Source organism: Medicago truncatula, chromosome 1, assembly GCF_003473485.1.
Source record: "Medicago truncatula cultivar Jemalong A17 chromosome 1, MtrunA17r5.0-ANR, whole genome shotgun sequence".
Lineage (NCBI taxonomy): Eukaryota > Viridiplantae > Streptophyta > Magnoliopsida > Fabales > Fabaceae > Medicago > Medicago truncatula.
The window spans coordinates 52,438,899-52,451,822 of NC_053042.1; the positions used below are offsets into that span (position 1 = coordinate 52,438,899).

At 31.4% G+C, this 12,924-nt stretch overlaps 1 protein-coding gene across 1 annotated transcript; it reads left to right on the forward strand.

The window, feature by feature from the left end:
* The first annotated feature begins 9,494 nt into the window (after positions 1-9,494).
* Positions 9,495-12,924, forward strand: LOC25485418 (receptor protein kinase-like protein At4g34220). The gene is made up of 2 exons (XM_013614615.3): positions 9,495-11,603; positions 12,060-12,924. The coding sequence occupies exons 1-2, from the start codon at positions 9,944-9,946 to the stop codon at positions 12,731-12,733; spliced, it is 2,334 nt and encodes a 777-aa protein (XP_013470069.2). The 5' UTR covers positions 9,495-9,943; the 3' UTR covers positions 12,734-12,924.

A 12,924-nucleotide genomic window follows, 5' to 3' on the forward strand; every position in this document is an offset into this window, starting at 1 on the left:
TGATAAGGCTTTGTTAGGTTGCTCTAGCAGAAATTTGAATTATGATTCTCTTGTTTGTATTAACTACATATGATGATTGTGACATTGACATTGATTATTGTGACCCGATCTTGAATTACAACACGACTGCAATTGATATCCTTGCTTTAGCAAAATATTGTTTAATGTGGATTGGATCTATGATTGCGTAGTTGTGAATCAATGTTACTTAATTTGGCCAAACTTAATCCAGATTTACATTGCAATACCTGTGTATCTGAATTTGCTGGGTAACCCTTATTGAAACCCTGAAGGAATAAATAGAGGGTGGGATATTTTGTTCTAGCCGTACAAATTTGAGAGCTGCAGGATTTCAGCTGGGACTGACGAGATTTTGACTCGATTTCATTTTTTATTTGTTTATTGTGGTGTGTTGTCTCTCTGATTGTGGTTACAAATTAGAACAGTTAATTGTCTGAAGCTCAATATGGGGATCAAAGCCCTGAAACACCTTGAATGACTCAGAAAAGGCCATTTAAGAGGTTGCCTCTGATTTCCAGTTTCATTTTTTGAACAATGATTTCCAGTTTCATTATATTCAATTAATTTTAAATTTTAAAATAATCATGTTATTTTTCGGATTATTATGCAAACCTTTTTATTTACTAATTTTGAATGGGTTTTACCGTTGCTCTGGATTTTGGACCATACTTTTGTTACTATTTTTGGAGTCTTTTAGTTTTTAATGTGACTATGGATTGTGGACCATACTTTTCTAAAGATTGGTCGTAATTTATTTACTTATCTAAGAGTAAATGTTTTTACTCTTTTGTACAAATCATTTTGTACTTGTCCGAGTTTATATATTGATGAAATTGATTTGAATTTTCTTCTAATGCTTAATGCTTTTGGTATTTATCATATCATTCATATGTGATGGTGCTTTCAAGGATGCTTGGTAGTTTCTTTCACTTTGAACATTGATTTTTTGTGTTTGGTTTATGTGTTTATTTATTCTTTTTGACAAAAGTCTTGCAAATGAATTATATCTTGTCAAATGTGAATATGTGATACACTTTTTTTTAAGTATTACATTTGATATAACTTGTTGCAATTGTATTTCTTGTTAGTTTTTTAGTGTTCCTTGGATTCCTTTTGTATTTATGTTACAATCTTGATCTTTGGGAAGAGTTGGAAAATATCAACACCAACATTCTTGGATCTTTTACTTTTTTTAATCACATTAGGCCTTGATTGCTCAGTATCAGACAATATCAGCTCAAGTCTATGGATAATTTTACTTGTCTTTTATGTAATAACCATATATTTTTTCCGGTTGTCAAACATGGTATAGAGATGATCGTGCAGTGGAATCAAGAGATAAAGGTAGGAAGGTCTGAATCTTATCTATTTGCAGGTCTGAAACTATTTACTTGTTTGATAAAATGCAAAAGTTAACGACCTAGAAGGATTCCCTTGTCTCCCCCTATCTATTATCGCCTTTATGAGCGATTAAGCCTTGAACTGTATTTGTTGATGTCCTGTTGATGCCTTTGGATAAAGAATTTTTAATTCACTTAGTCATTGATTTCTCTAATTATTGGGCTTTCTCCAACTAAGCCATTGCTTAATATATCTATAAATCTTTATAATACACTTATTTAGAATGAAGGTCACTCTAATAATATGCATTATATCCATTAATAAACCATATATAAGCCTTAGTAACATTTATGCATCCCAATGACTATAACCACAAGAGAAGTGATAAGAACTCGGACCGTTCATGGTTTGGTTCATACAGACAACTGAACCAAACCAATTTGTTAATAGTTTGGTCCGAATTGAATCGGACTGGTGTTATAGTTCGGTGAACTGGTTCTTAATTTTCAAACTGAACTGAAATCGATTTTATTTTTTATCGTTTCTTTTTCAAAACTGGTTCACAAATCAACAATATGCTTGGACTGAATCGACAACATGAAAACTCTACATGATTTGCTTTAAATTCTCTATTTGTTTCTATTAAATTAGACGAACGTGCATCCAAAAATTGCTGCAAAAGAGGCACAGATTTAACATAACACTTCCTTGAATTATTTCATGAAAGCTCTAGTATGCAAAGAAATCCTTTTAATGTTTAAGCAGAAGGAAAGAAACCACTATCAGGGATTATGGATTTTATACCAAAGTTGCATAGATGAGTGACAGCGAACAAGATCTCAATGACAAAAATTGCAGATTATTTCCATTGTAAAACCATAAAACCAACATATAGCCTATAGGGATTTCACGTAGTTTGGTTCGAGTTAGTAAACTGTGTCTGAAGTATAGGTTTGGTTCGTCTGAAGTATAGGTTCGGTTCGTGAATTGTCAAAATAGGATTGGTTAGTTTGGATAACTATTTTGAACAATCCTAATAAGAACACTTTTTTCAACATTCCGTGTGAATCCTACGCTTTGGAAATGTGTCACATATAAAGTGTCCCATGTGAATTTCACCCAATAAACGAGGACTACTCGAGTGTTCCTAACACTGCTCATAACAACAATAGAGTTTAATTTATTTTTGTCCTGTTTGGAGCGTTTCAAATGATAGTTTGTCCTGTATGTAAGAAGAATGGTCACCATTTTTATATTGATTTCATATACTACACAGTCCATAAAGCAGATAGAGGCTTTTCATAGAGTGATTCTCTTGGCTTCCATCTGGGACCAATATTGCTTTTGGAGAGGTCTTGTGTTATAGTATATCACAAGTTTGGAAGACCATTTATTTATTTTGTCTCCCCTTGCATAGTTGCATCGAGATTTCTCAATCATAGCTGACAGAAACTTTTGCAACAAACATGCACAATAATGCGTGAACTGATGTAGTAATTCTCAAACGGCTTATTCTTATTTATTGGTTTTATAAGTTATATTCTCTAGTTCAGTGTATCAGTCAAAGAAAGAAAAAAAATAACACAATTACTCTATATTAGTCACAGATTAAACTTTTATGAGACTCCCTTATAATTCTTGTGTTTTTACAGTCAGTGTTGAGCAGTTTCTGATTAATTTGAATAGATTCATAGTTTTTTAGATCAAATTGAGGAGGAAAAAGAAAATGGAATTATGAAGTTGTTTTGGTGATTCTTGTGTTTAATCCTTTCTATTTTTAGATTTACATGATGAGTTAGAGAAGAGTCCTTTCACTCGAAAGTTACATAGAGTTAACTCAAATGATAAAAGACTCCAGAGACATTTGATATGTTGGGATGCGGATTTGAACCCGTAATTTCACACTTCTAAATATTTAGTGTAAGCAAATTTTGCTGCTAGACTCTTTAGAATAGAGAAAATAACGATCAATATACTACCATTAATATTTTACTTGTATTTTAAAAACATATTATACGTTGATAAAGTGTCATATTGTTTACATTATTACACCTAAAAATTGTTTAAGTTGTCAACCTAAAATGACTTCTCGAATTACGGGTTATTTGATGCCCAATTAGCATAATGAATGATCAATTGAGTTAAGGACATCTGAATACGAGTGAGTTGAATCTTTCTATGGCCCAAAGAGTCTTCCGAATGTTGTAGACATAAAAAATAGTCAAAGACACGTGAAATTGATAATCCCACCTTGAAGACTTGTGTTTCATGTTTTTAGTCCGATGAAAGAAAAATGACTATTACCCATACAAAGAATGCCACGAAATGGGAAAGCAAGGTCAAAACATGGAACATAACATACAACTAACTATGGGAGAAACACACACAATGTCTACTTGTGAGTTTAGTCGATTAAAGATAGTCGGAGCTATGTAGGCCATGTTCATGGCCAATGAGACTAAGTGCTATAAATACTTATTGTAAAGATCATTTAGACATACAATCAATCAAACTATCGTTTTATTCGAAATTTATCAATTATCTTTATGCATATCATTTACTTATGTCTTTATGAAATTGTATAGATTTCATTTACTTATGTTAGAATACACTCGCTAATTTCTATAAATGAATATTTAAAAACATACATCTTCAAATGTATGTGACGATATTTAGTTATCACCTGTTAACATGCTCCTTTTAAAAATAGTGGTGTATTCTAACAAATATTTATAAGAACTCTTAACATACACTCACTTCTCTTTTGAAAACAGTCTGTTAACAAACTACACCTACGAATATATATAACCATTTTTAGTTATAACTTGCTAGAATAATTCTCTTAAAAAATAAAGGGTTAATAGTGCTTTTCACCCCTCTAATATAGGCTATTTTCGATTTGATTTGCATCATTGTAAAACTTTTTTTTTCTTCGAGAAAACACCCCTCTCCCATCCAACTTAGCAAATTCGCTTACGTGGCGCTGATTTGGCTTTTTTTTTTCTTTCTATTTTTTATTTTTTTTAATTGGCCACGTGTAAAAAATATATCCACATCAGATTTTATTTTGAAAATATTTGAAAATAAATTTTAAAAAATAAAAAAATTATAAAAATATTCAGTTTTTTCCAAAAAATTTAAAAATCGAAAAATAATTTTGAAAAAATTCAAAAAAAATATTAAGATTTTTTACGAAATATAAAAAACAGAAAAATAGTCATATTTGTTTCCAAAAAATTTAAAAATCGAAAATAAAATTAGATCTTTCTTTTCAAAAATCAGAAAATATAATCAGATTTTTTTTTTTAAATTAAAAATATTTTAAAAAATTCTGGAATTTAATTTTCAAAATTACAAAAGAGGTCAGATTTTTTTTTGAAATTTTTTTAAAAATCTGTATACAAATATAGAAAAAATTCAGATTTTTTATTCCAAAATTTTAATAAAATATTGGGAAAAAAAATCATTTTATTCCATAAATATAAGATTTATGATTTCTACCTCCTTTAAGGAAAGGCTTAATTTTAAGAAAAATGGAATTACCACGACTTTTTTAAAACCCTATAAATTTGTATCCAGATTTTTAAAAATTAAATTTTTTTCCAGAATTTTTGTAAAAAATCTGACCTTTTTTTTAATTTGAAAATTTAATTTTTTTGTATTTTGAAAATTAAATTCCAGAATTTTTTAAAATCTTTTTAATCGAAAAAAATCTTAATAGTTTTTTTTTTCTAATTTTTGAAAAAAATCTATTTTTTTTTTCGATTTTTCTGTTTTTTAATATTTCGGAAAAAATCTTAAGATTTTTTCGGAACTTTTTTAAAATTATTTTTCGATTTTTGGAAAAAAACTGAATATTTTTATTGTTTTTTTTATTTTTTAAAATTTATTTTCAAATATTTTAAAAATAAAATCTGATGCGAAAATATTTTTTTGCACGTGGGCAATTAAAAATAATAAAAAATGAAAAAAAAATGTCAAATCAGCACCACGTAAGCGAATTTGCTGAGATTGATGGGGGAAGGGTGTTTTCTGAAAATAAAAAAAAAGTTTTACAATGATGCAAATCAAACCGAAAATTTTACAAGGCCGAAAATGATCTATATTACAAGGGTGAAAAACACTATTAACCCAAAAATAAATGAGTATACGTATGTGTCTATATATAAAAACTGACTTTTTAATATATGGAAAGATCGCAACAGGAAGATTTTCCAAAACCAAATTGTTCTTTTGGAGGTTTTACTTGAAAGAGTCAAACTTCAAACGTTTTGGTGGTTGAAAGCTAACTACATCTTGTTCGTTTTTTATTATTCTTATTGGAGAATTAATCATTTACCTTGTTTACAGACTGTGTTGTAAAGTCTGTTTATGATTTTTGTTTTATGGCTCTCATAGCCTTTTTGTATTGTAATTAACTTTTTCAATTTTCTTTGGCACATCTTGTGCTTGAGGGACTGATTTTATAATATATTTCTTTTAGTTTCTTAAAAAAAATAAAAACTGACTTTTTTATGTGACTAAATAGGCAAATTCTATGGTACACCCACTATATTTGAGTGTATTAGTACACTAACTCTTTAAATTCATAGTTAAATGAGCTGTTTTTTGAAAAAAAAAGATATTATTTTTTTATCATTTATAATTATAGTCAACGAAATAATTTTACTTTTTAAAATTTTTATCACTTATAATTGATAACATTCATTATTTTTTACGATAATATGTAAAAAAAGTTACTATGATTCTTATAAACAATTAAATGATATTTTTTCTTATGAAATGTTATTCTATAAAATATAAATATTGACAAATAGTTAAGAATGAGGAGTACCGGTATACCTCATTTTGTGAGTGTACCGTAGAAGTTGCCGACTAAATATATATAAGACGTGTGTGTGAATAATGATGATGTTTTTGCTCCGAAAAAAATGTTGATGTTTATAAATAGTGCAATTGGTCACCACCACTAACCCACTCCAAACTACTTTTTTAACGGTATAGGCACCTAATTGCATATTTATTTATTTATTTTACGCGTGAAGGCATATTTGTTAAACAAGGTAAGTGTTGTCAGAACATAAACAGATCATACTATAGACTCCTAATAAATATTCTGAGTCTGAGGTATTTTCATCTCTAACTCTAATCCACTGGTTTGGTGATCCTGAACTGAATCAACAGCTGTAGAAATATTCTATGTTTTTGTAAACGTTTCCCACATTGTTTTCTCAGATGGAACTGTTTCTGCAAGTGGGACTTTTGTCGACTCAACTCATTATATTGAAATTACTGAGTCTTGAGAATTTGCATAATTAAACTCAATCCCAAATATTAATAAACTCTCCCTTTCAAAAAAATAAATATGAATTAACTTTTATAATACTCCTAGTCTTGGACGGTGTTCATCTAAGAAAAAGGTATAGTCTCATGTGAAAGTTTTGTCCCTTTATGAAATCCACACGCATATATTTTATATATACTCATAATAAGACATACATATATATAATATATATAGTAGTATCTTAACCAAGTTGTTTGGACTGACAAGGAACTCCTTCCAAGAATGTATCCCGGAAATACTGGATTCGATTTTCAAGAGGAACAACGTTTGGTCAGTGGACATGCCTCTACGCACGAGCTGGATTAGTCGTCCACCTTTGGTCGGTCGGAAATATATAGTAGTATCTTTATAATATGTACGTAAATTTAAGTGTGTGTTATATATGTTAAAACAAGTATGTAACCTCGTGACAGATATTTAAAAAAGTGGACTTTGGAATTTGGATTTTATGCCTCCCGTTGAAATATACTTATTCCTACTTGAAAACTGTGGTGCTAAGAAAATTCTACATTCATATGATGAAGAATAAACGATAACTTTTAAGATTGGACTTGGAGTTAGGATAGTAATCCATGAAAATGTCTTCTGAAGCATTTGTCCATTTGTTAGAAAATTGATGGTGCGGTTGAATTGGCAATAACGAGTCACAGAAACACCACCCAATATATGACATTTTTATTATATAGTTTACACCCGTGACCCCAATATAATTAAATTGTACGGGATCAATTCAGAAAACACATGTGTCCGAATGGAAATTAAACTGTGACTTTGATGCTGATCAATAGTTACAATTTTATTTGTTTTTATTACACTATTGACAACTATTCGTTTCAACCACATTTTCCAACCCTACAAACAATTTGTCTTTGGTCGTGACAGGAACAAAACGTAGATGGTACCAAACCCATTATTAGAAACAAAACTAGGCAAACGGAAATTGATTTTTTATTTATTTTTAAACAGAGCCCCATATGCTTGGAGTTTATTGTCCATTTTCTATCCTTTCCAAAGGAACTTCACAGTGACCATTTTAATTTCCCGTAAATTGTATAGTGTTTGTCACTGAATCACCTTAACTCTAGTTTGCTAGCGGTTTTTCTATTAAATGATGAGAAGAAAACTAATCTATCAATCAATAGTATTACCAGTGTTAAACAACTAAACAGTAAACTCATTATTTTATATCCCGCTCAAAAATCATTTGCATTCTGATCAAAATAGACCAAGAAAATTGATCGGAGGTGGGGTCGTACCTATAAGCACTCTGACGTTCGGGAGTGGTTATGGTGCATAAGGAAATCCTTATGCACCGTGCATAAATCCCAACATAATTGCTTCCTACACCCCTAAAGTGAGCCAAAACCATTTTTGTTCAAAATAAAAGAAATCTAATGGTTGTGATGTGTTTATGCACGGTGCATAAGGAAATAACTTATGCACCATAACTTTTGCCGTGGATTAATCCTTAGAAATCTAAAGGGTTCTCGAATTCCGTTTTTCTTCTACATCTCTCTTGTGCTTTTGCAAGTTACATCAATAGAAAATTTGAGAAATAAATAAATAAATGATTTTGAAAATATATTTTAAGTTCTCAAAAACCATCTTCCCTTCAAAACCCTCAATTCAAGGTTTTGGGTGAAGAAATAATTTCAAAATATGATTTCTCTAAGACTAGTGTGTGATGATGCCCTGTGGTTTAGGCTCCCATTGTGACTGTATCAAAGACTTTTTGAATCAAAAACTTTTGCATGAAGAGGAACATATTTATGAATGGATCAACTAACACTTAAAAGGGAAATATATAATGTTATGGTAACAAGTGTGAGTAAGAAGTTTGTCAAAATAAAAAGTGTGAATAAGAAGTGTTGCATTAAATCAAAATGTATCACATATTCACATGTGTGGTTAAAAAGTGTGCTAATCTCTCCTTAAAAAAAAAAAAAAAAAAAGTGTGCTAATCTCACAAGTCGTATATTTTACATTACCATCTCAACACACTCATGTAAGATAGATGATTATTATCTTAGATTAGTCGGTTCTTGGATCGAAAACCAAATCTTAAAAAAAATATTATCATCCCTTCCACTTTTCTTTCCACCATCTTTTTCTTCACATTCATCCATTTACTCTATCTACCTCATAGCTCCTCAACAGCTAAAAAAATATTGATTTTTTCTTGACACACTGTGGACCATGTGTACTGCTCTGCAACTGCAACCATAGGCTGATATGATATTGGTGCTATAGTAAATCATCATGATATGTTATAAAAATTTACATCAAATAAAAATAATTTTAGTTTGATATCAAATGCGATGCGTCTAATATTTTTCACACATCACTCGTGGTTAGGACAGAACATGGGCTAAAAACAATCATACACCCTGTTAATAAATAAAGTGATTGTCGTGGTATCTGCAAATCGCACTTGCAAGTTGCAAGTTTAAATATAATTTTAATTCCTAAAAATTGGTGCATTTCCTACGGTCAATAACAGACCGTAAACCATATGTCAGAAAAATTTATAAAAAGAAATGAAATAATCATAATAAAAGACTTTATATTACAAATTTAACAATATAAGAGTTTGTACTAATGATAAAAAGACAAATCGATTCAGAGAGTCTCGAGTTAGAATCTTGCCTAAGGTGTTTTCTATCTCGGCTTCTCCTCTCGCTCCAATTTTTTTTATAATAAAAAAACAACAAGAGTATAGTAAGAGCATCTCGCTCTTACTATAAAGACCTAGGCTTATATCTATATCTCGCTCTTATTAAAAATTTCATTTTTTTTCCTACCCAAACACAAACAAAGTACTCCAATTCACGGGGTGTGAAAGTGAAGGATGCTTACAAACTATGGGCTCCAACTCACTTGGGTGTCTTGTAGTACCAATTAGATTCCTTTTTCTGTTCCATTTTTCCATTATTTCTGGAAATAAATCTTTGTTTGTTTTTAACTTGACATAGATAGTTGGCACAACAATACCATATATCCTACTTTTATTATCTTAATGTCAGTTAGGTTCATTTCATCTTTATCAACTGCACAAAGTATAACATTTGTCTTTGCTTTCTGCTACCTTTCTTTTCTTCATACCCTTTATTCATTTTTCATACCCTAAGATTTGGTGAACAGAACAAATATATTGTAGTAAGTAACCATATCCTTTTTCTTCTTTGTCTTCTCTGTCTCAAGTGTTCTTTTCTACACCATATGAACATGTAGTTGCAAATGTATCATCTAATTAAGGAAAACATCATGAGACTAAACACACTCTTGAGAGTTTCATCTTTTCTTTTTCTTCTACTGCTTCAATATTCATATGCACTTAACTCTGATGGAATTTTCTTGCTTAAATTCAGATACTCCATCCTCAGTGACCCTTTATCAGTCTTTGAAACATGGAACTATGATGATGCAACTCCATGTTCATGGCATGGAGTTGCATGCAGTGAATTAGGATCTCCTGATACACCTGATTTCTTAAGAGTAACTAGCTTAATCCTTCCAAATAACCAACTTCTTGGTTCCATTGCAGAAGATTTAGGCCTAATCCAAAACCTTCATCACATTGATCTCTCAGACAATTTCCTCAATGGTTCATTACCTAACTCTATCTTCAACTCTTCTCAACTACAATTCCTTTCACTCTCCAACAATAAAATCTCAGGTAAGCTACCTGAGTTGATTGGTTTATCCACAAACCTTCAAAGTCTAAACCTTTCTGACAATGCCTTTGTTGGGTCAGTCCCAAAAAACCTCACTTCTCTACAGAATCTAACCGTTGTTTCTTTGAAAAGTAACTATTTTTCTGGTGAAATTCCAAATGGGTTCAACTCTGTTCAGATTCTAGATCTGTCCTCAAATTTGTTCAATGGTTCTCTTCCAAATAACTTTCAAGGCCAAAATCTCCAATACTTGAATCTCTCTTATAATAAAATCTCAGGACCAATTCCAAAAACATTTGCTAAGCACATTCCTGAAAATTCTACAATTGATCTCTCATTCAACAATCTAACAGGAACAGTACCTGAATCAATGGCTTTGCTCAATCAAAAAGCAGAATCACTCTCTGGAAACTCTGATCTGTGTGGAAAACCTTTGAAGAATCTTTGTATAATTCCCTCAAGTATCTCTACTCCTCCAGAGAACATCAACAACACATCTTCACCAGCAATTGCAGCAATGCCAAGAACAGTTAATTCAACACCAGGAACAAACACAACATCAACTAGTGATTCTTCTCAGAATGGTCTAAAACCTACTACAATAGCAGCCATTGTTGTAGGTGACATAGCAGGCATGGGAATTTTAGCTCTTATCATTCTTTGTGTATATCAACAAAGAAAGAAAAGATATACAAAACAAAACACTGTAATTCATGAGAAGAAAGTGTTAGAAAGTGTTGTGCAACAAGACCAAGAAGATGTGAAAACACAAACACATTCACGACTTCAATGTTCTCCGTGTTGTTTAACGATTAAACAAGACGAGATATCAGAAGATCCAAGCTCGGATGAGAGTGAACGCGACATTAAAAGTATCATTGTGGACAACGGGAAGCTTCCGAATGAAGGCACGTTGGTAACGGTGGACGGTGAGACGAAGCTGGATTTGGAGACATTGTTGAAGGCTTCAGCTTATATACTTGGAACAAGCCGTGCAAGTATTGTGTATAAAGCAGTTTTACAGGATGGAAGAGTTTTTGCTGTTAGAAGGATTGGTGAGTGTGGTGTTGAAAGAATGAAGGAGTTTGAGAATCAAGTGAGAGCTATTGCTAAGGTTAAGCATCCTAATTTGGTTAAGATTCGTGGGTTCTGTTGGGGTGAAGATGAAAAGCTTGTTATTTCTGATTATGTTCCTAATGGCAGCCTCTCAAGTATTGGTTACAGTAAGTTCACAATATTTTCCTCTGCATTTTGCACAGATTTGTTCAATGATAAAATGCTGATTATGAAATTAGGGACTAACTTAACATATTAAAAGTTTATAGCATAAACACTTACAACTCATAAGTTGTTTTTCATGAGCTATATTGTATAAAAAGTGTTTTATGTATTGATAAAGTCAAATATGTCAATTCAAATAGATTTACTTTCATATTTGTTAGGAATCAAGTAGAAGAGGTATAGGTGTTTATCTTTGATGAGGTTAGCTATCCACGGATTCATGTAGTTATGAATGTTGATGGCTGTTTGGTCGAAATTGAACGATCTAATAATATTTCAAGCTCAAAATTTGGATAGTTCTATCTCGACCAAAATAAAATGAACTAAATTGAGGTTTCTTTTAACTAATTTGTTTAGGTTCATGAAAATTAATAATCGCATATGTTAATGATGTTTAGGAAGAGGAGGGTCGTCCCCTATGAACTTATCCTTGGAGGTGCGTTTGAAGATAGCAAAAGGAGTTGCAAGAGGACTAGCTTATCTTCACGAGAAGAAACACGTGCATGGCAATGTTAAACCAAGCAACGTCTTATTAAATTCAGAAATGGAACCCATCATAAGTGATTTTGGAATTGACTTGCTTCTCTTGAATGATATCAACCATAGAGGGAATGGTTCATTTAGACATTTAGTGAACCAGAGAACCCCACAACAACAAGACATTTCCATTGGTTCAACTCCTAGCCCCTATGGAACAATGGGGCCATCATCATCTACTTGTGGGGGTCAAGTGCCATACCAAGCACCAGAATCGTTTCAAAACATAAAATCAAACCCCAAATCGGATGTGTATTCATTTGGAGTTATTTTGTTGGAGATTTTAAGTGGGAGGGTTTTCTCGGACCTGGAGTTAGACCAATGGTCTATTCCCGGTTCGGTTGAAGAGGAGAAAAACCGGGTTTTGAGAATGGTTGATGTGGCAATTAAGCATGAGATTGAAGGTAGAGAAAATGTGGTGCTCACGTGTTTTAAGTTGGGGTTAAATTGTGTTTCTCTTGTCCCACAAAAGAGACCGTCCATGAAAGAAGCACTACAAATTTTAGAGAAGATGGCTACATTTGTTATTAATTAATTGTTTTCATATAATGATATTGATGTAACTTGAACCTTGTTATGGTCAAGGTGTTTAGCTTTTTCCAACTTTTGTTGACTTGAAATTAGTATGGACAAAGGTAAAGATTATTGGAAAGATTTGTTTGTTTATTAGAAAGAGATATTATATTGCATTGTACCTTTGACGGATGAAAGGAATCTTTGTCTCTA

What these genes read in the sequence shown, in the direction of transcription:
- LOC25485418 (XM_013614615.3), top strand. Translation starts at nt 9,944, where the DNA reads ATGTATCATCTAATTAAGGAAAACATCATGAGACTAAACACACTCTTG. An exon ending in CCTCTCAAGTATTGGTTACA is followed by an intron (nt 11,604 to 12,059) that starts GTAAGTTCACAA and finishes AATGATGTTTAG; the next exon opens with GAAGAGGAGGGTCGTCCCCT.